This window comes from Brienomyrus brachyistius, chromosome 3 (genome assembly GCF_023856365.1).
Source record: "Brienomyrus brachyistius isolate T26 chromosome 3, BBRACH_0.4, whole genome shotgun sequence".
Classification (NCBI taxonomy): Eukaryota; Metazoa; Chordata; class Actinopteri; order Osteoglossiformes; family Mormyridae; genus Brienomyrus; species Brienomyrus brachyistius.
In genome coordinates, this window is record NC_064535.1 from 15,028,672 (window position 1) to 15,051,949 (window position 23,278).

The 23,278-nt window shown below is 43.1% G+C and overlaps 2 protein-coding genes and 1 long non-coding RNA gene across 6 annotated transcripts in view; 1 reads left to right on the forward strand and 2 right to left on the reverse strand.

Annotated features, from left to right (window-relative positions):
- The window catches only part of prkceb (protein kinase C, epsilon b), a 92,545-nt gene extending 89,292 nt beyond the window's left edge, over positions 1 to 3,253 (reverse strand). For 2 of the 3 annotated variants that reach the window (XM_049008063.1, XM_049008062.1), the window contains exon 1: positions 2,144 to 3,237. In XM_049008063.1, the coding sequence (XP_048864020.1) occupies positions 2,144 to 2,491 (348 nt within the window). In that variant the 5' untranslated portion in view covers positions 2,492 to 3,237. Of the gene's footprint in view, positions 1 to 2,143 lie in introns of all 3 variants that reach the window. The other variant, XM_049008064.1, reaches the window with a different exon arrangement.
- An 89-nt stretch (positions 3,254 to 3,342) lies between these two features.
- Positions 3,343 to 23,278, forward strand: part of srbd1 (S1 RNA binding domain 1) — a 61,515-nt gene continuing 41,579 nt past the window's right edge. The window contains exons 1-11 of one of the 2 annotated variants that reach the window (XM_049008057.1): positions 3,343 to 3,404; positions 5,776 to 5,850; positions 6,546 to 6,619; positions 6,797 to 7,067; positions 7,663 to 7,908; positions 8,519 to 8,685; positions 12,964 to 13,081; positions 13,345 to 13,483; positions 13,972 to 14,068; positions 14,187 to 14,328; positions 20,876 to 20,979. In XM_049008057.1, coding sequence (XP_048864014.1) covers positions 3,384 to 3,404; positions 5,776 to 5,850; positions 6,546 to 6,619; positions 6,797 to 7,067; positions 7,663 to 7,908; positions 8,519 to 8,685; positions 12,964 to 13,081; positions 13,345 to 13,483; positions 13,972 to 14,068; positions 14,187 to 14,328; positions 20,876 to 20,979 — 1,454 coding nt within the window. In that variant the 5' untranslated portion in view covers positions 3,343 to 3,383. Of the gene's footprint in view, positions 3,405 to 5,555; positions 5,651 to 5,775; positions 5,851 to 6,545; positions 6,620 to 6,796; positions 7,068 to 7,662; positions 7,909 to 8,518; positions 8,686 to 12,963; positions 13,082 to 13,344; positions 13,484 to 13,971; positions 14,069 to 14,186; positions 14,329 to 20,875; positions 20,980 to 23,278 lie in introns of those variants that run through there. The other variant, XM_049008058.1, reaches the window with a different exon arrangement.
- On the reverse strand, positions 13,019 to 21,421 carry LOC125738771 (uncharacterized). Its single transcript, XR_007396896.1, has 4 exons — positions 21,188 to 21,421; positions 20,831 to 20,955; positions 14,126 to 14,235; positions 13,019 to 13,148 (listed from the first exon to the last, which is right to left on the reverse strand). It is a non-coding gene; the product is annotated as an uncharacterized LOC125738771 (long non-coding RNA).

Here is a 23,278-nt window from a genome sequence, read left to right on the forward strand (position 1 = left end):
GCAGTGGACACAACACATCCCCAGCACAAGGATCACACACACAAGCCCTTCGAAGACCCATCAGCTACTGCAAATGGATCCTCACATCAACCCACCAAAAGAGGCTTTCCTTGCAATGAAAGCTTTATGAAAACTGTATAGAAAATGCATTGGAATTTCTCTAAAGGTAATATCCAAGTCTTAAAGCTTTCGGCTCACATTTGCCAGAAACATAATATTAATGTGCAGTGGGAAAACATGCAGTTCACCAAATGCTTATACTGCACAGGCCATCAGGGGTCTGGGTCTGCGGAACTGACTGACAGACTGATTTAGGGAACTCGAAAACGAATCGTCCTCTGTCAGAAATGCATGGAGCGAACCATCAGTTCTCCACTTACACGACGGGTCATCAAGAATGTTATGCTATTGTTTCATTCCGTGGCCTATATTCCCATCATTCTCTGACAGCGGGTACAGCTCTGAAGCAGGACGAGCCCCATGCACAGAGCACACAACCGCCCTCAACGGATCCTATGCGGCGTGATCGTTTCAGGAAACCTATCTTCCGCGTTTAGGTAACACTTTCACTGGACCCTACAAGTTCATCTGCGACGAGCTGCACGTTGAAAATCTAAAGTGTAACCAGATATACAAAAAAAAAAACTAAACTAACAAAAAAAAATCCACTACGCCAAACAAACAAACAATCATTAGATGACAAAGAAACAAGCTGATTTCAACTACATGAAACTATTTAGTGTTGAAGGAGTGTAGAGACCATTCCGCTGTCCAATACAGCACTCACCATTCACTGAGAAATGTTTGTTCTTCAGTTGGTGTTGTTTCACTTCTTTCAGCTGTATTTCACTAAGGCTGCTTCTGCCCTTGACTATAGATGTGGAGTTTTTGCTGCTCTCACTGGTAATTCAGATATCATCTCAATAACTTCGACTTCATGGTGTGACCCTTCTGCTATGTTACTGGTCAGACATCATTTGATCTTTTAAGCAGAAGAAAATCAGAAGTGGGAGACTTTGTTTGGCTCATGCTCAGACATTTAAATACATAAAATGCTGAGATTACTGATTGTTTTTCCAAAAAAAATCTAGTACCTGTTTGCCTGGTGCTGCATCAGCAGTAACATTTCAACACGATTGCTTTCAAATATAATGCAAAACATACGTCACTAAAACACTGGGCACCTATTTATATTTTAACATAAATGTATTCGTGTTTAAATGGATATGAAAACAAACTGTTTGGTTGTATAGGCCTATAGTTTATATTTTACCAGCGGTTTAATGTGAGAAATATATTTGCATTTCATTTAATAACTGGTCTTCGAAAAAGATATTCTTTTACATCTGAACACGATGAACCACAATTATTTGCATTAAGCAAAAGGAACGTATTGCGTTGACGTCAGCTGTAAGATTCGTATACATGAGAACGGGAATAAGCGGTAACACTAAATACCATATTGGAACCATATTTCGCCAGTGTTTTCTTTTTTCGTGATTTTTCGTTGCTGATTTTGATTTCAGACAAGCCAGAACAGCTTCTAATTGCATGATTCTCCAGTTTCTTTCAGGCAGATGTTACGCCGAGGTAATGGTCTCCTTGGAGTCACATGACAAGCAGGTAGCACCCCAGAAACACCCATAAAAAGCGTACGGTGAGAATTACGACGTGAAATGCCACAGGCTGGGCGTCCAGCTGCGCAGTGCGCGATACAGATTGGCGGTATAATGCACGGCCGCCGCGGGGTCTCTCTTTTTACGTCCTCACCCTGTTGCAATTTCAGACGAACCATCAGACTTGATGACAGATTGTACTGCAAGAATATTTATGACAGGCGGTGCGCCCTCCCTTCCGAAGGTTTCCACGCAACCGTAATATCTGGCTCTGTGTATAATAATACAGGTGAAATGATTATTTGCGAATAAACCGTGAAATAATGCATATTACTTATGCGTACAACCATATTTTTGTCATTATTATACGCATTTTCACAGCTGTTGGAACGCTAAGGTTTTCGCATAAATCTATGGGGAGGTGTGAGCCAACAATTATGCTGATGAGCACCAGCACGTAGATAGAAAATCATCAACACAGTCGCACAAGGAACCCTAAAGCGGACGCATAGGAACGAGGGACGTACCCAGTCCTCGAAGTGCCTGCTGCCGTTCTGCAGCAGGTCCTCAAACTGAATGATGCAGTTGGCCACGAAATCATCATATCCAATGGGCGCATCGTGGAAGACCGACAGCTCGATCTTCCGACCGTCGTGAACCTCTGTGACAAACTCGTCGTTCCAAGCAGGGCTGTTGGTCTTCTGCTTGGTGGAGGTCTGGCCCACTCGGGAATCGTCCACATTCAGGGCAATATAGGTGTCCAGCAGAAAGGTCTGAGTTTTTGGTCCAACCGCATGCCTCAAAGACCACGCAGTAGGCTTCAGGTCCAGTGCCTCGCAAATCTTTATCTTGAGCAACCCATTGAAAACTACCATGATGGTTATGGTATGATATAAATAATATTTAATTGAAACTTCGGGTTCTGCTGCAAATTATCACAGCTGCGTAAATGTTTAATATAACATTTAGTTTCCTCCACAAAACTAACGAAGGGGGCTTTTCGGTTCAGCTCTTGCGACACCCAGTGAATATGTACGATTCCTCTCTTTGCATATAACGGAAAAATAGCAGTCCCGTATTACGCTGTCTCACTCATAGAAATCGGATGTAAAACAGCCTTTCCAAAATGGTCCTGTGAGAGTAAATAGGTCTGTTTTTGTTTTCTGGCTGCCTTGTTTTCGCGACGAAAACATACATTTGGTAATTAGGTAATCAGATTGTTTCCACCTACTAGAAGAAATATTTTAAATTACTGATTAAGGTAAACAACCCACCCAAAGAAAATACTATCATGCAGCAAAACACCACCCAGCTTTCTTTATGAGCAATAAGCCAAAGCGACGTCTTCTCAGCAACCCTCGGCTTCTAAACTACTCGTTCTCCTGTAGTAGCTGGAGCAGCGAACGAATCCAGCTTGTCCGCGGTGCATTTGGGACGCTTCTTCTCTCCGCCGATGGTGGATCTCTTAAAAATGAAGTAATAACCAGCGTCGTGTTCTTCTTTTCTGGCGTGTCCGCTCCTGCAGCTCCCAAGCTGCTTTCTCACTGTTGCTGCTCTCGCTTTCCTACAGCCTTCTTCTTTTTTTTCTCCCACTCTGTCTAAGGCTAGTGCAGGAAATGCGCAAAACACGTCAGTTTCTCTGAGCCGCGGCTCGTCTCCTCTGTACCAGATGGGGGGAGCGCGATTCTGGGAGAGCAGCGCAGGCGAGAAAAGGCCGTGAGGGCAGAAGCGCATCCCGCAAGGGCTCGGGATGGACATGAAGATGTGATGTGGCACGATGCCTCTCTGGTGTGTTACGTTTGTCGCAAAAATATTGTAGGTCTGCTTTCATGATGTGAAGCTGCGTTTTATTATGATCATAACGACAAACATTGCCATCTTATTAATAACCAAAACAAGGCATTTAGTATCCCTGCATTTTGTACTGTCATTCATAGTTTAGTATCATTGTCGTTCGTACTGCAGCTGTATATGTTCACTGGCATATACCTCAGTCTTGCAGTTGTATTAATTATTGAGTATTAACAATCTACTGAACACGGAGTATCCGTGGTATGAAAGCACCTATATTCTTGGAAATTTGACAGCATGCTTTTAAAACCAATGTTTTAAAGCCGGGGTTCGGTAAACTTTATTTTTGAAAAAAATCAACCCTAAAGTGAACTGGGTTCCATTGGTTCGTTAGAAGTGATAACTTGTATGAATGCAATCATGCCTAATACTTTTTGGTTTGAATCTTTACTTCAGTATTTAATATTTATATTCCAAATGAAAAATAATTTGACCATTCACTTGATTTGTAACAGTTCTTTGATCATGTAGAATAATTAAGAATTTATTATACATTATTGAGGTTTTTGTGGTTTTATTTAATTTCATGGTTTTCTTAAACGTACCTTGGAGGTGTTGCAATACATGAATGACATGTCATTATTTTTTTTCCCATAAATCCTGGCGGATGTCTTTAACAAGAACTCCACCAATCCATCTATTTTCCAACCGCCTGTACGAGTCAGGTTCACAGTAGGGCCTGGAAAATATCTTAGACAGCATGGGGCACAAGGTTAGGGTGCACCCGGGACAAGATACCAGTCCATCGCAGGACACATACACACACACATAATCCAAAACACCATGAGCAATTTAAAGACTACAATTATCTTAACGGAGTGTCTAATGCAGAAGAATCCCGCGTGACAAGGGGAGAATGTGGAAATACACTCTGCATGCACACAACTCTACATACAAATTCACGGTCTAGTAAAAGTAAAACACGGACAGTGCAGTAAAATGTTGTTTGCCCGTGAAGAATAGATAAAATAAAAATATGTAATTCGTATTCATGCACACGAAAACGGATGGACGAACTAAATACATACATTTCAAGCATTCTCTGAAAAAAAATGCTTGTTTAAAATGTATTTGGAGGTCTTTAACGTATTGTGTCACTACTCGCTGAAGAACTTCCGACTGTTAAAAGCGAATAATGATGATTTCATTGAATTTATTGTAGAGCGCCATCATGTGGATAGTGCTATTATTTAAAAACAATTACGAATTAAATGCCACACATGCATGACCGCAAATGGTCTTTGCCAAAAAGTGACGTTATCTGTACTGTGCATTGTAACATATTTATTTCATTATTGCTGAAATCAAATTTTTTTCAATACACATAATAAGTATGTGACTTTGACTGTAACGAATGAATCAATGAAATTACAGACGTACTGTTAGGAAAAGTATTTACAGTAAATATTTAACTTATGGGTGATCGTGGTCCATAGAATCCTAAAAGATCATCCTTTGTTTGCAAATGATCATACTCATTTTGGGTTTTGGGTCATGTAGGTCCTGTTTTTGACAGAAATGGCTAAAAACCACTGAATGAAATGGAAACAGTTCGAAACCTTATGGTCACAACACCACTTCCTTAAAAAATGTACCCTGTACACTTTATCATTTGTCCTACAAAATATTTGTCCGAATGCGCTTTAGCTTTAACAACAGCGTGTTGTTAACAACTAGGTAGTTAAATCAGTAACCTCGTTTGCATTAGGTTAGGTTTGAACTGGCCTTCACGAGGACAAGGTCTGCTTGCAAGAATAACTTTTGAATTCGAAAAGCTTGTAGAACACCAATAATTTGTTGACAGCTTAAACTGCCTCAAAACGAAAAGAGATGGTAAAATCAACATAAGATTCTAAGAGCGTAATATAGACCGTATTGCGAAAGATGCCGCCGGAATTGGATGTATCGCTTTAAGTTGGAACGTACCACCTCGGCAGGTTCATAGGAAGGACGCGTTTCCGCTTACAGTAACATTAAAGTTATTGAAAATCTACGTTGAATGTGTAAGGATAATTCAACCCGAATTAGTAAATAACGTTAGATTACACATATTTAAACAAGGGATTTTTTGCATTTGTGTCACCAGTGGTAGCCCAGTCCTTGAGTGCCTGTTTGCGGAAGTTGACGCCCCTCTTGCAGCTCAAATGGCGCGTCTCCCGGTTTTTACCGTCATGGCTCCATAGGTACATGGTGATGAGTATGACAACACATCGTCAAACAAAAAAGCCGTGTGAGCGTAGTTAGGGTGTTACATTAACGGAGTTATGCAATGTCGCGCATTCTGATCACTCGACATGTGTTGTTTTAGGTAGCTGCCTTGAGCTCTTTGTCCACCTGGGCGAACGCGGCAAATTTGAAAAACGGTGACTGGTCACCACAAGTCGTAAGTAATGCAGTGATGTACAGAACAGGGATGCACATGACTGGTATGCAAGTACGTTTTCACATTTAAAAGCGGTACGTGCGGCAATCGATTGTTGTATTTTATGTGTATTTGTGCTGATATGACAAGAAATTACCGTGGATTGTAACATCTATACCGCAAATGAAGTACGAATTAGCATATACAGGTTAAAGTATCCGATAATTTCTTGTCATATCAGTGCAAGCATTTACGTTGTTGCCGCACGTATCACTTTTAAAATGAATCCGTACTTGTGTACCAGTTATGTGCATCCCTGTATATCGACATTGCTAATACTAGTACTACTAATACTACTACTTCTAATGCCATTGTTAGCAATTTGCCAAGTAACGTCTGGGAGGCATGGAATAGCCAATATTTAACTAAAGTGCTTTACATTTGATGGATAGCGGTGTGGGCGTTAATGCTGTGTACGGTCATTTCTAATAAGTCTTTCAGTCACGGAAAACAATCGGTAGTTTGATTTACAACAAGTACATTTGAAGCGGGGCTGAAAATACAGCCGTAACAATCTGGAGTGTGTTAATGAAAAAGTTACGGCGATATAGGTGACCTTAAATGCAGCACAGTTCTAGATGGCATTTTCATTTTGAATGTCACCGTGGATTGATGCTAAGTGTTTATGCGTGAATGGATGGTCTCCTGGTCCTCAGATGATCCGGAGAACTCGACCCACTCGAGTCTGTACAGCAAAAAAGACAGCTATGGAAGATTCTTCTGAGGACATGTGAGAATGACTTTCTCTTTCATAACATTTGAAATATGTTAGCTTTATTTAATTTTAAAATGTTTCCTCCATCTATCTTCCATACAGCACCTGTGTGTTTCCTCTATACTCTCACTCTGAAAGTTGTGTTGCCCACCAGGTTTGAGTATTGGTGTGGTTGTGGATCTGGTTCTTTAGGTCCCAAGGTGATGTGAGTGAGGAAGAGGAGTGGGTCCCAGAGCCGAAGGCCCCTAAAAGGCAGCGTAAAGCGGAGCCAAAGGTAAACAAGCCCCCCGTCAAGAAGATGACCAAACCACGGGATCCAAAGCCAGAAGCCTCCGGAAAACCAGCGGCTAAGAGGACTAGAGCCCCCAGAGCTAAGAAGACAGCAGCAGCTGATCCAGCTGAGGGGAGCAGCGCACAGGAGGGGTCATCTGGGACAAGGGAGGCAGTGAAAGTGAAAGAGGAGGTGAGAACAGCCCACTGAATGGCTAACATGTACACCTATGGAGTGCGGCCGAAATTTCAGAGGAAAATGGGGAAAGTATCAATTAAACGGTGGCAGCGAATACCAAATCAGTTGATACTTGGTAGAGTGCAGATGAGTGTCTCGCTGTGCGAGACTCACAAGAGCAGCGAGAAACCATGCAGTTGGAAGTGTAACAATGACGATAAATAATGTGCAACTTAAGAGCCGGATAAATACAATAGACATTAATGTAGTTATAAGCAGTGAATGGGTTTATTGACCACAATTGGTTCTGTGGAAGAAACTGTGCTGGAGCCTGCTGGTTCTGTTGACAATACTGCAGCATTGTCTGCCTGACAGTAGCAATGTGAAGAGTCCGTGGCTGGGGTGATTGGGATCTTTGATTATTCTGCGCTTATATACCCTGGACAGAGTGAAGCTCTCATCCCATCATTTTTCCCATCTACCGTACTACTTTCTGCAAAGCTTCGTGGTTCTTCAATGATGAGAGTACCTGTATAATTACCTATGGTCTTGACGCCAGTCCTGTTTTATAGTATTTCTCAGCACGATGACCACTCTCTCTCGGTCTCAGAGGCTGTCATTTGCTGTGCCTGACAAGACCCCCAGTGATACGGATGGAGCAGAGAGCATCTGTCCATCTTCCTGCCAGCAACCCCTGCCTGTTAAGAAGGAAGAGCCTGAAGATGATTTCACCTTTGAGGAACCTTCCCCCAAGAAGCTGAAGTCCAGCACGGCCCCGCAGGGGGTGCCTGTGAGACGGGCAAAGCCCACTCAAGGCCTAAAGAGTGACATGCAGATGAACTGGAATGTAGTTGAGGTACAGTGACAGCCAAATGGATTGTTCCCGAATGTGTGATTTACTGTCTCTCCTAAGAGATACAAGTACAGATCCTCTTCAGCTTACGATGGGGTTATGTTACGATGAACCCATCGTAAGCTGAAAATATCGTGAGCCGAATATGAATATGATATGATAAATAACTATGACATTTTGTTAAACATTGTTTGAGATGTTTACGCTCGCAAGCGCTACAGAGACTGGAAGCGTGGCTGCGTAGATACTGCCATCGCCCGGCGTCAGTAGAAATATCATACAGCAAATCGCTAGCCCCAGAACAGACCAAAATGCAAAGTTCCGTCTGATGACTGCTGATTGTGGATCACTATCGCATCATCATAAAGTCGAAATATCGCATGTCGAACCACGGTAAAGCGAGGAGCATCTGTATTTAAAAAAAGACATTTAATGTTGCGTTTGTCTCACTTTAATGTTAAATCTTAATGCGTCCTAATGTCACACCACCCTAAATGTAAACGAGCACAAAGGGAAAAAAAGCTTGTTTATTCACATAGTGTTTGAATGTGCCTGTCCTAAGAGGGACAGCCACGGGCAGGGCTGTTGACGATGCCCTTGGGTCTCTCTACAGGTGCTCTCGGAGAAGACGCGATTGGAGGGCTGGGTGTGTGCCAATCTTATCCAGCTATTCCAGGAAGAGAACACCATTCCCTTTATAGTACGCTACCGAAAAGAGCTCATCAACCACATGGATGCAGATGCTGTGCGGGAGGTGCAACTCACCCTCGAGGAGCTTTGGTGAGAGCAGACTGAGGGAGTAGGACAGTGACACAGAGTCATTTTTAAATGCTGCTCCTTTAACATCTCTGTATTTTGCAGGTTTGGTAAGGTACCAGGGGTGACTTGGGGGTGCGGTGGTTAGCTGTGTTGGTGCAAACCTCTGGGATCATGGTTCAAATCACCCCATTCACTCACACATGCGCATAGGTATGCATGTGTGAGTGACTGGTGTGGGAGTGCGCCCTGTGACAGCTTAGCGCCCAGTCCTGGGTTGTTCCCTGTTTTGCACTGGTAGCCTTGACACATACAATCCTGAATAGGACAAATGGATGCATGCATGCATACATACATATATACATACATGCATACATACATTATTGTCCCCATATGGAAATTTGCTTTGGACTCCAAAACACAAGTAGACCCACCAGTCCCTCATACAAAAGACGACAGACAAAGGAGTAAAAACAAACAAATACCCCTGAATTCTTTTTGTTATTTAAGACTATTGTTCCAAATACTGATAGATATAGGAACAAAAGAGTCCTTAAAATGGTTCACTTTCCACTGATGGACTCTATACCTTCTGCTTAATACTAGCAACTCATATTGGGAACACAGAATATGGGATGGATCCTTGAGGATTCTCTCTACCCGTTTGAGTACACATTGATCACTGAGGATTCTCTCTACCCGTTTGAGTACACATTGATCACTGAGGATTCTCTCTACCCGTTTGAGTACACATTGATCACTGAGGATTCTCTCTACCCGTTTGAGTACACATTGATCACTGAGGATTCTCTCTACCCGTTTGAGTACACATTGATCACTGAGGATTCTCTCTACCCGTTTGAGTACACATTGATCACTGAGGATTCTCTCTACCCGTTTGAGTACACATTGATCACTGAGGCGACGAGAACATGCCCAGTCAACATGGACATTCCAGGTCAAAGTGCTATCAGTAATGACGGCAAGATACAGTGGGACCCTGGAGTATGAACTTAATTTGTTCCAGAAGTCTGATCAATTCGCGATTTGGTCGAATTTCCCCTTAAGAAATAATGTAAATGAATTTAATTCGTTCCAGACACCCAACAGATTTTAAAAAAAATCTCTGCCTACCTAACTAATGATAAAAAGCATTAACAATTAATATAAAACTAATACTTGAAAAAAATCACACATTCAAAAGTGATAAACATGAAATAAATGATCCAAAGTGAGAGCAGACACACGTGCAACACCTTCAAGTCTCGCTATAATTTCCTTTTTAAGTTCCACAGTTACTCTCACTACTCTCCCTTTGGTTTGCTGGTATCACTGCTCACTTTCTTAGGGGCCATGATTACTGTATCACTAAATGTACTGTAGATAAAGCACAAAAAAAAATCACACTGAACACAGCATTCTTACGTCAAACTTGGTTGAGAGGTACCATGAGACTGAAATAGATTTATAGGCATCAGCATCCCAGTAGGTCCGTTCACATTTGTTTCAGCCCATAGAGAGATTTAGGTTTAGGTACAAGTTGCCTTGGCTGAAAGGTGGCTCAGGCTAGGGATCTGTTCCAGCTGATCTGTAATTGCTTTGTCCTGGGTATGATGTTAATCTGCATCCAGCCCTATAAGGAGGTCCTCCATCTTGCAGGGAAACTTGGGGCAGGATTGGCACTCCAGTCACTGGAAAAAACCTCCCACTGGTCCATTCGCACTGGTGTGGTGCTGAGGTATCACCCGCCGCACGGCTGCACTCAGGTTCTCATCCCTGACGTGGTTTGCCGTGTGGTGGGTGCGGCAGTGTGCTGTCATCAGCGTGCCCCCCCCCCCCCCCCCCCCCATCTGTAAATAGAAAAAAATTTGACAGACCTGATCGGTGTCCGAGTTGGTTGAGTTAAGAGGTGTTCGAGTTCCAAGGTTCAACTGTACTTGAAGGGCTGAATGTGAAACTTGAGTGATTGGCTAGTTATGTGTGATTGCCCACTTCCTTAGGGTCCAATGTTGAAATCCTCATTTTTTTTTTTTAACATTTAGAACAAGGTTGTTTACCTTACACCAATCAACAACTTCCCTTACAAACATCTATCATTCAGAAGTATCATCATGCCTTATACAGTAAGCTTAGCATAGCACAATAACATTTTATTAATTTTACATAATCAGTATTTAAAAGTATAATAAGTCACAGTAGTCTGAGTGCCTAGATGAGTATAAGTACTCATTGATGTACAGAGTAAAGAGAACAGGTGAGCTAACACAGCCCTGTGGGGCCTGTGCTTTCCTCGGATAGACCATTGTGAACTTTAACCCACTGAGCTCTGTTTGTTAAGAGTGAATGATACCACTGGATAATTGAAGAGTTGACATCCAACTGGTTGAATTTGAAAATATGGCTTAAGAATGTTAAAATCAAACTAAAATCAGTAAAAAGCAGTCAAGCATAAGTTCTACTGTCCTTAAGGTGTTTTAAAACCAAATGCATCATGGCAGTAACAGCGTCATCTGTATATCTGTCACTGTTTGTAAGCAAACAGTAGTGGGTCTAATTTTTTATTTGCATCAGCATTTCATAACAACTGAAGTAAGTGCCACTGGACTAAAATCATTGTTTTCAGTTGGATGGGTTTTTTTGGGGGATTGAAATAATTGCAGAGCTTTTCCAGAGAGAAGGAACCTTATGTGTATCTAAGGACTGTTGAAGGATAGGGCACAATGCGGGTGTTCATTCACAAATTTTTATGGATGGTAAAGCACCAGGGACACACTTGGGATGTCTAAGGCTACAAATTTGCGTGCTTGACTGCAATACCACCTGCTGAGCTTGAAGTAGATAATAGGAGCTTTCCCACCATAGGAACTTTTTGAGGAACCAGAACCTTTTTCATAAACCAGGAACTTCTGTCTTGTGCTTTCCACAGGAAGTCAGCCAGATTTGTAGCTCCTCTGAGACAGTTCTGGAACTTTTTTTTTTTTGTTACTCTTTAGGTCGACCATTAACTACTGAGGTGGGGCTAATAAAGAGAAACCTTGCTGATTGCTTGGCCACAATTACCAACACTAATTTGTAATTTATGTAGCAGTGCAAGGATATGAGATTGAAGTAGTGGAACAGAAACTGAGCAGATGGAATGATTTTTATATCTCAGTTACATAAAATTCATTAATGAATACCATTTTGCTTGTGTCTCCGTATTTTTGCACTGGAAAATTTAATAGATAATATTGTCTAATGTTGCCGGCACTTAATAGCTTTGCATTGTTTTTTTATTGCGTGGAAAACAAATCTGGCCGGCAGATCAATCTTTTAATGAATTAGCACAATAAATTACATGTGAATTTTAGTCTACAAGCTTTTTACATCTCCCATGTTTTTTTAGGAAAAAAAGTTCACAGTTCCTGTTGTACGGTGGGAAAGTGATACACAAAAGTGGCCAGGAACTACAATAGTTCTCGTTCGAGACGGCCCAGGAGCTTGGAACTTCGGCGGGAACTCACGTTTTGATACATGGTCTTAAACAGAGCTTGAAGCATTTCAAAGAATTAACCCTGGATGGCAGTAAAGGCCTTTACATATGGTCATGAAAATCCTGGAAAAATCATGGTATTAAGAAATCACATTTTCTCGACCTGGGAACAGGAAATGTTATGGAAAATATCAGAAAGTTTTGGAAAAGTCATGGGATTTCTGAGAACTACGTCTTTTTTTTAATCAGTATTCATAGCGTAACCCCATTTTTTTCTAACAGTATTTTGATTATACGTCACGCGTCCACACAGGTTGTGAGTATGGAAGGTTGTTGGGACTGAAAATGCTCTCTTGTATTCTTGTATTCATACCAGATGATATTTCGGCTTTAAATCATAACCACTGATACTCATCATTTGAAAAATTTAAACGAATAGATTCGTTGTTTTGCCTGGTATTTGTCCTGACATGACATGAGTGCCAAATACTCAAGGTTTAAAACATTTCACACAAAAGGAATATATATAGTGTTTTTAAAGATTATTAGCTGTTCAGTTTAGTTTTGTTCCATTTTTTTTAAGTTTCCCAAAGTAATTTACTGATTCCACTAGTAATTGTGAGAATTAGTTTAGTGCTTAAAGAGGGACTTCTTGATTAACTGGTGCTTTTGTGCTGATTAAGGTACAATTCCGCATGTGCAGCTAAGAGCCAGGTGATCATGTGCTAGCGCCACCTAGTGATAATTTGCTGTTTGACTCACCCTCAGTTTAGAAATTTTGCGAGATCAGAATGTGGTGCCATTCCCTTGAATATATGGTCCGTATGCAGCGCAGTGTCCAAGAAGAGCCAGTCGATATGCCAGGCGCTGAAGAAGGAGGGGGTGCTGACTGCTGAGCTGGAGGAATCTCTGAAGAACTGTACGGGTGCCGAAGAGCTGGACCACGTGGTGAGAACCCTACTAGCGCCACTGATGCTCGTCAAGCTCCGTGCATCTGACACGCATCAGACCTTATCTGCCAATGGAAATGTCTTTTTTGCACCATTGGCATCCATTGCTAACGAATTTCTGATCTGAGGACATCTGTTTGTATTAAATGTCCATGTTTTATTGAACATTTGGAAGCTACCTGTGATATTTAGACCTTTATCAAGGGGCCCAATATAAAATGTACATGTAATAAGATGATTCTTTTTTTCTGGTGCGTTCAGTATGCCCCCTACAAGAAGGGCAGCAAACTGTCAAAGGCCAGACGGGCCAAGCAGCTGGGCCTGGAACCGGCCGCCCTGGCTCTCCTTCAAACTCCGCAGACCCTAAATCTGCAGGCCTGGGTCCAGCCGCAAGTTGAAGGTACCCTTGCAAACTGCCTCAAGAGCGGCCCCTGCTGGCTCTAAGGAATGCACCTTCTCACATGCTTTTGGCACCCGCCAAAGAGCTCAAACGTGCCTAATCCGAATGGCATAAGTGAAGTACAGCTGTTTGGATGTTTCAGGACATTTTAAATTTGGTTGATGCAGTTATACAAAGTGAACACTAGAGGGAAGAAGAACACCTCTAATTTGTAACAGAATTTAGAATTATAATGTATTTATTTGTCTTAGTGGCTGTTCACTTTCTTATGATGTGACCAAAAGTCATCCTGAATAATATGATACTGGTGAAGTATTAAGAAAGGTATTCGTTGCATCAGTAAGGAATTAGTGAGTGAGAGTCACTAGTATGTAGATGAATGGGTTAGGTTATAGTAACACGGAAAGGGTGGGTGTGTTAAAGGGGAGGTTTACCAGCCGCAGCCCTTAGTGTACAGTGAGGTATGACCTACGTGTTCTGCCCTTCAGGGTTGTCTTCCCTGAATGAGGTGGCTGCAGGCGTGGGGCAGATCCTGGCCGACATGATGGCCAAAGATAAGGAGACGCTGGCCTACGTGCGATCCCTGTGAGGGCCGCCTGCTCCCCCCCCCCCCCTCCATAACCCCCCAGCTACCCCTGTTACCTTGTCGCCATCCCTGAAATGGTGAAACTCTCCAGGTCCGTTAAAACAGCATGTCTGGCAGGTGTGACCAGAACCCGGTGACGCTTCAGTCCTCTCTGTCCAAGACAGCCCTGAAGGATAAAGGGGAGAAACCCAAGGACATCGACAAGTTCCACCTGTACTGCGACTTCACATCTAACATGCAGCGGCTGCAGCACCATCAGGTTAGCCGGACAGGAAGTGACCCGTTCAGGCTTCCTGTCAGACCCCCCCCATCCCTCCATCCTCTCCACTTCCTTTCCTGTCCAATTCCAGGTGGACTAGGGTGACCACCTAATCCATGTCGGTGGGGACATTACGAGCTAGGACAGGGTTTGCAAGCTACCATTTCAGTTAAAAAAACCTGGATTTCACTTTAGCATTGAGTTCTTGCTGTGTGCTGATTGGTCAGTCTCCTACAATCATGCACGTGTCACTAATGTTAATGTGAAACAGCTGGATGAGTTTTTCAATCAAAGAAACAAACCAGTCAACACACAAGAAGAATTGAACTAATTTGCGAAGCACAGGAGCCTTTCAGTTGTAAAGCAGTTTGTAAAACCTGAAGTAGCTCAGTGTCGCCCCTGACATAGATTAGGTGAACACCCTTAGGTGGACCAACACAACAGTTGGCTTGAGCGATATGTCAGTGTTATCCTGACACTGTTGACAACCTTGACAAACAGTATCACTTTAGCTTTGCAACGAATGAGAAAAGATAAAGATGGCTGGTCTGATCATGAAGAAAATGGCTAAATTGTCTGACAGTTTTTTTTTTTTTTTTTTTATTATTATTATTTTAAGTCACCTGTCGCATTTTCCAAAAACACATCGCACACAAAAGATGGTGGCACCACAAATTTATACTTTCACCTGAGAGTTCATCATCCATCCACATTTGTAAGGATAAGCAAGGCTAATCTACTGTCAGGTTCTGGGCCAGATATTTCAGGTGGACGGTCCAGTCAGATCCACATACAACCAACGACTGACTCGGCGTTAGCGAAATGCACAAAATGCAGATGTGAGTGTTCAGGCTGGAAAGAATGGAGAAACGCAGTCACGAGACTTACGGTGCGTTTATTCAAAGACCATTAACCGTCACTTTGAGGTCCCAACTCACCACTTTGCGAAAACTGCTATTGCAAATTATCACCAGAAAATTCTTACAGAAGTGGAAACAGCCATAAGACAGCAGTTTTCCTTTTGTTAAGCCCTTATTTTCACTTGTATTATTATTATTGTTATCATTATGACTGCTAACACAGAAATGTTGCATGATACTTAAGTGACAGCTTTCTAGTTTGTCCTCAGCCCTCCCTTCTTGCAGTTTGGAGTGACAGCAGCTAAATGCCACCTTGTGGCTAAATTCTGGAATTTTTTAAATGAGTGACGCTTTTTCTTTTTAGTAATTCATTATCGCAAGATTTATAAATAGACGAGTTGGAAAACTGAATGTTGCCCAACCTTGCTCAACAAGGCTGTTAGCACAACAAGCTTTTCATATTACTGGTGCCAGGGAATAACCAGGCTATTTAGGGAAAGTGAGGGACCTGCTTTCCTTTCGTGCTTGTTGACGTTTTAATCCGGAGAACACGTATGTTTTTATGTGGACATTTTACTCAAACTTTCGGTTCCTCCCTCAAGACTTGTGTTGGATCCTTGACTGTTATCCTGCATATTGGGTTATTACCTCTTGTTTTTAATGCGTACTTAACAAGTGCTGAAGCTGATCTGTGTGAAGAGTGTTACCTGCCGTGGCAGTATAATTCATCTGGGAAAATTGGCCCTGTCCCCCCTTTCAGCGTGAAACAATCAGCCCCAAGCTCTCCGTCGTGATTGCCGCCTCTGTGATTCTGTACTCTGCATAAGGACGACCTCAATGGTAATGCCTTGCTTGCTAGCCGTGTGTTTACAGCATGGAAGTTAGGGGTCTGTATGTATTGCAAGCATTCTGTCAGTATGCTGTCTTAGGGGACTAGGAAGTTGACTTTCACACAGACGGAGACACTCGGTCGCTCAGTGGGGAGCACGACACCCACATCCCTGTCTGCCGCCCCTTAAGCCGTGGACAGCGCCCCATCCCGGGGGCAGGTACCTGCACCCTGCTGCCCTCTGCCCCCCACCCCCCCCACATTGTTACTCACAGCTTGTGTGGGGGCACATGTCACTGTGAGTTTGTCAAAAGCGCCCAACGACAAGCCAGCACATTCTCTGGGGCCGTGCCCCCCCCACGGCACTTCCCTTTAACATATGTGTCATGTCCCCGCCACTCCGTGATTGGATTAGCAGCGGCGATTGACAGGCAGTGCCCTATGCTGACAGGCGTCGTTGGCGCTCACGGTGAGCAGTGTCCGACACACACGCTTGGCGGTTCCCGTCATACGGTTTGTCACTAAGTGTTAACTTTCATTTTACTTGCCAGCACCCGCTTGCTGTCAGACCGGAGCGAAAGCGGACTTTTGGTTTCCACAGAAGCGGAGCATGCGATGTGTTTTGACAGAAGGCATGTGGGCGCCCAGGAACATGCACATTTAATGTAGCGCATCATTCCAGCCGGTCTGTAAAGGGCAGATGTAAGGTTAGGGTTAGAGCTGTGGGGTGTTGAGCTTGGGGGTCTGCAGCTGCCCCTTCCGTAGGTAAGGTGTTTGACGTTAAGCAGCACTTACGTAAATTCTCGAAAAGTCAGTTGAATAGAAAAAAGAAATAGACCATTGAGTCGTCTGGGGTCGAAGAATATGTCGAAGTATGGGTTAGGGGTGTGTGTGTGTCTGTGTGTGTGTGTGTTGTGCAGCTTTCTGAGGGTGTGTTGTCTAGGTAAGTGTTTTCTTAGCGGAGCCCCCGATAGCCCAAATTTTTGCTCCCTCTCAGCTCCCAGCCAATCAGGAACACGGGATAACATCGGATAAGAGAGTAATGATCTGGAAGAATTATACACTTTTAACAACAACTAGTAACACAGCAATCTGCAATCTTTGAAAAAAGTTTTGAAAGGTGTAAGTAGCGTTTAGTGGAAAATCCCACTGAACAAAGCACATGCAATTATGCAAGACAACGAGAGTAATGAAAAAGCAATGGATGATTACGGGAGGCACTGGCTTGGGCTGTTTTGCGCACTCGCTGCAGCTTGTGAAACACGGGTGGCTGATATCGCAACGAAGTGTAAGTGACGCTATTGCCAGTGGGAGAAACATTGCAGGGCATTTTAAGCATTCACCACGTGCATATCCTCACTTTGAAAGATGTTCAAATTGAACTGCAAATGCGTCTAAAATGCTTAATACGAGATGCACAAACGAAGTGGACGAGTATGTTATGTATGCTTCCAGTAGCCTATTTCTATATTATAAATATTTATTATATTAAATTATTAAAGTAAAAAGCTCTTGTAGTGGGATCGGTATTGCCAGTTGTGTATCAGAATCAGTTTGGAAATTAAAAAAATGTGGATTGGCCTATCCCTAGTTATTTACTATAATAACTAATGAGTAGCTGATTGGCTAGTGATACCTCCCCAGGTGACATCTAGTCATTTTCAAGCTCCTGTCTGCAGTGTCTTGCACTGTTTGAGAACTGGAGATCCAGCCTCGTACGACACCTGGTCCAGTCCCTCTGTGTGCAGGCTGCAGATGGGCTCAACAATGAGGGCTGAGCTTGTTTTATTTACACACACACAGGGTCCCCGAGCTGCATCTGTCCCGGGTGACGGATGTGCAGTGACAGGCCTGGTATCAGGTGACCTGCAGTCCTGATTGAGTGATTACCTGTTACGTCGGCAGCTCCGATGTCTCAGACGATACACACTGAGGTCCTTCGCTTCAGCGTTTCCGTTTTGATTACTTGCTCATGGTCAGCTTTAACTCAATTACCTCTTAAAATGAGTTTTTCTTTCATGAGACCGTAAGAGGAACTTGGAAGAGGAGACATGAAATGTGAATTTATTTTTCTGTGGATTCCTCTGCTTGTATTCTGCTCCAGTCATTTTTAAATCACTGTATTGAAAACCAGTTTTGTTTATTTACGTCTTCTCATTAGATGCTGTTTATAGTTTTCTTCCCATTTTTTTCTCCTTTTTTCCTTCCTTCCCTCTGATTCTTACATCTAAATACAATGGAAACTGCTTATAGTGATCAGTTACAGTGATCATCTGCTTATATGGGTCAAAAAGTCTGGGGCCGAATCATTCCTGTACGAACACTGTTTAAATAACCTGCTTATAGTAATCAAGTAGTCCGCTGACAGTGTTCATTTTAGGTCTTTTTATCCATAACACATGGAAAAAAATTATATTACGGTAATTTTTAATTTTTTTTTACTTGCTCGCTTTGCTTTGCGGTAACCAGTTTGCTTCTGGCTAGCTGCCTGAGGCTAATGCAGCGTGCACAGAAAGCATGACAGGAAAGAGTCATTTTCTCTCGGTGACAAAAATCGACTCATCAAAGCTTATGATAAGCTGCCAAAAATGAGCCAATAAGATGCAGCAGCGAAACACACTAAGGTATATTTTATATTCAGTACTGTATTGTAGCGTATTTGAATTATACGCGGTTCAGTAATTTGTGCAGTACTGTAATTTGAAAAGCATTTCAAACGGTTATACTGTATTTTAAGAGTCAATAAAATTCAGTAAATGGCAACGCTGTACATTTTATTACCTTTTATTTTTGTAATTACCATCTAATTGTCATTTGTATATAGACAAAAAAAATCGGTTATAATGATCATCCACTTATAGTGATCAATTTCCCCCAGACAGACAGCAATCACTTTCAGTGGATTTCACTGTAGCATGTTCTTCTTGTTTATGGAAGTTACCAAAAGTTATCAACATTCTTAAAGGTCCTTTTAAATGTGTCGCTGTATATTCTTCAGTGCGGTCGCCCAGGGTCTGAATGTTTATCCGTAAAGCGCCGCTTAAGCGCCTCCTCAGCAACGCCTTGCGCTTGATAGATTCATTCCTTAATTGATGAGCTGATGAAGACATCGTTCCTTTTCACCGTAAATTTATCCAGAGTGAATTCACGCTGTGGCTTGTCGGGTGCTGTTTTCGTCTGGCAGAGAGCATGTCACATCCGTGACACTCAGAGCGGGGATTTCCTCGTTTAAATCTCTCCAGTCATTATTAACCTCCATGTATCATCTATATAAAAAAATAAACTGTGAACTGCGTCCTACAATTAGACCTGGTAAGGGCTCTTGCTTTCTGCAGTATAAATGGAGAAAATTAGGCATATTTTTATTTTCAGCATATTTTTTTTAGCCGAGAAGCAAAACTTAATCCTTTTCACTACAGTTAGGTAAAAAAAAATATTCACTGTATATTTAACGTTTTTTATTAGTTGAATACATTTTAAAATCGTGCATCATGTTGCATTACTTTCGCAGTCGTAATAATCACCATCAGTATGTAAAATGAGCGTTTGCTCATTGAGGTGATTTTGTTGCATAATGGATTTGTAAAGTATTTAAATAGTGCTAAATAAAATTTAAATAAACTTTCCGTGATAATTACTTATTCAGAACTAATATTGAAAGCATGTGATTTAAACAAGTATCTCAGTTATTTTTTCCCTTTAATGGTTTTGTTTAATTGTGCCATTATTGTGCAACGATTCTTGTAGTTTTCTTGTTTAATTTCAACATTTAAAATGCTTTTGGCGTGTTTCCCCATTATGACCTCATTTCACGTAACAGATGCCAGTTGTTTTATTTTTAACGTTTTAACGGTGTTTCCTTTTAGTTGCTTTGTGTAGGCAGCGCACGCTCGTCCCAAGCGGCGCCTGAGGGACTCATGTTGATGCTGCTCCTTGCGTGGGACTTGCGACGTTTTATACCCCGGTGACTGCATCTGTCGGGTCCAGCCTGGGCGTTGGTGTGGCCCCAGACTGACTGACTCAGTGACGCACCTTAATGTCATGTCAGGAAGTAATTAAAATTGATTGTTCCTGGCAAATGGGCGACCTGGCGCTGATGTACTGTACCTCGTGCTTTCTGTCGCCATCTGTCTGCCAGATGGTTACCTGCTGGTGTGTTACTGTGACAGAGTGTCAGCCGAAAGTGGCCAGGGGTATCTCCTGTGCCTCACCTTAACGAGGGGAAACTCCCCACCTCCGGGGGTGTCAGGGTGACTTTTATGCTCAGCTGCTCTATGCCTCATTCCGTTTTTTTTTTTTTTTTATTTCAGCTGCTATGTGTATTTTGACTAGAATAAATGATTAAGTACATTGGTTCCAGCTTATTTAATGGCAAATTAATGGAAGATAGTCTGTTTGTTGTGTTCTAATGTGTTTCTTTAAAATCCATGTCGATAGGAACTGGCAAGATGTACCACTGTAAGAATACGTCATCTTTAGTATAATACTTACTGCCATGATTTGAGTCAAATTCTTGCATGGGGGCTGCGCTGTCTGTCAGCTCTGTTTTTCTGCTTTAACTTCAGATTGATGCCTAGTGTCCCCCCCCCTCAGATTGTGTCCCCCCCCTCCCAATCATCTTTTGCTTTTCTCTGCAAAAGGTTCCTCCAGAAAAGGTCAGACACTTAAAACTATTCACTTAACAGCATGTCGCTCTTCCTTGAAGCAAGAGCGGGAGAGCGCAAAATGTCTGCTCGCTGCGGGACGGGCCAGCATCCGCTCGAGGTTTCAGTGAGGGGGGGGGGGGTAGGGGGTGTGGGATGGGGGTACTCACCTCGGCTGCCTCCGTCTGTCTCAGCGGGTTACGTTTGCCTTGCAGGTCCTGGCCATTAACCGAGGGGAGAATCTGAAGATTCTGACAGTGAAGGTCAACATCCCTGACAGGGTGAAGAGCGAGTTCTGTAGATGGTGTGTTAATGTCAGGTTAGTCTCCTCTTCCTCCTGCTCACACTGTCCGTTGGTCTCTCCCTTGACCAGCCAACACAACAGAACTATTGCAGGATCCCACACATTCACACGTTCCCCTCCACTTGTGAAATGGTACCATCCTTGACAGGCCATCACAGCTGGGTTTGCCACACTAGTAACACCCCCCCCCCAAACACACACACACACACACACACTTGTTTACCTTCCCATCGCCTGCTGCGACGCAAACATCCCGGGAAAAGGGCATCACATGCGTCCTTCCTGCAAGCCGCTCCAAATGTGGAACCAGTGGACCAGCTAGCCTTACTAGCAGGGATATTCTTCCATTTTATTGTCGTCGTTATGAGAAGCTGCACTTACAGCCGTTTCCCACACTCAGCACAGTAACCCGAAACCTGACTCCACTTGTCCAAAAGGCATAAACTCCATGATTTAACGAAAGACGCTTTGCTAATTTAGTCCGTTTCTCTCTTTATGAGGTCATTTTATTTTGCCAGGTGGTGTTTGGGGGGGGGGTTTATTTATTGTAATCAGTATGAGTTTTTGGTAATTTGGAAAAAGGTTTTTTAATCCCTGATCTGTTTCTGATTCTGAAATCCCTGCTTTCTGTTTGCCTTCAAAGGCATGGAACAGGTCTGTTAGTAAATTTAGTTTTAAAATCCTTCCCAGAACTGCAGAGGTGCTGTCGACTCTGAAATCTGATATTATAATGAAGTGTCAAATAGGTCTTTAGTAAATGCTTGTAGTTATTGATTCTTGCATTTCTATACACACATTATTAAAAGAATACTTTCCACATTAATTGTGTGTATTTGGAAAGTGTGTGTGTGTGTGTGTGTGTGTGTGTGTGTGTGTGTGTGTGTGTGTGTGTGTGTGTGTGTGTGTGTCCTCCGTGAATCACGACCTTACCGTGATGGAGGGGTTTGTGAGTCCCAGTGATCCTAGGAGCCATGTTTCATAGTTGTCCCTGGTAGGATCTTCCATGACAAATAGGTCTTAGGTGACACTAAGGGCAGTTCAGTCAGCCCTTATGGAGACTGAAAACAAGGACCCAGGAACTTCGCCCGAAACAGTAGACCCACCACCTGCAGGGGGAGCCATAAGGGTCAGGCGCATTGATGATTGGGCAGCAGTCAAAGGTCTAAGCGGACTGATCCCCAGCTTCCAAAATTGGTATTAGGGACATAGAATCTGACCTCTGATGGGCTTGAGCTGGTGTAGCAGATCAAAAAATACCATCTACATATAGTGAGGCTCACCTCAGTGCACAGGTGCTGGAGCCAAACTCCTTGAGAGGGATTGGACTCAATTTCACACTGGATTTGCCCTGGGTGAGAGGCATAGGGCAGGTGGATCTACTTATAGCCTCTTGGTTCAGCATTTATAATTGGAGTTCACGCCCTCTAGCGAGAGCTTTGCTTCTCTTTAACTTTGAGTTAGGAGATGAGCTTTGACTGCTGTCTGTGCTCACATACTGCACAGATTGTCCAGACTTCTTGGAAACTATGGGCGGGCTTTTGCAGGGCGCCCCCTATGGGTACTCCATTGTTCTGCTAGGGGACGTCAGTGCTCAGGTGGGTAATGACCAGGAGAGACACCAGGGGGGAACGACCCATCCGAACTCAACCCAAACGGCGCAGTTATTGGACTCTCATGGTTGTCACTGGGAATACAGTGGACCACCCCTCCAGATTGGGGATGATTTACTGCAGGGGTGGTGAACGTGATCCATGGAGAGCCACTGTGGGTGTGGCTTATTGGGATGACCTCTCAGTCAGCCAATAACAGTGGGCCCCCAGCACTGGAGTTGAGAACCACTGCTTTTTTATTGGCTAGGGGCAGATCGGGGCAGTGTCACCAATTAGGTGCACATTGTACCAGTATGTCGTGATGAAGAGCCTCGTCGAAAGGCAAAGCTTTTGACTTATGGCTGGTCAATGATTATACCCTCACCTGTGGTTACAAGCTCTGGGTAGTGACAGAAAGAATGAGATACAAGTGACAAGGGTATTTGGGTTTCTAGGATGCCTCCTGGTCACCTCCCTGGGGAGGTGCCTCAGCCATGTCCACCCTGGAGGAGACCCCGGGGCAGACGCAGGACTCACTGGAGAGATAATCTCTCTCGGCTGGCCTGAGAGTGCCTGGGTGTCCCTCTGGAGGAGCTGGAGGATGGATGGATGGGTAACTGATGTTTGTGTGTTTATAAAACTAAATTATAATATATGCCTGATTCGTAACATAAATATAAGAGTCTGGAAGTCATAAATTATACAGCAAACAAAAACAGTATGAA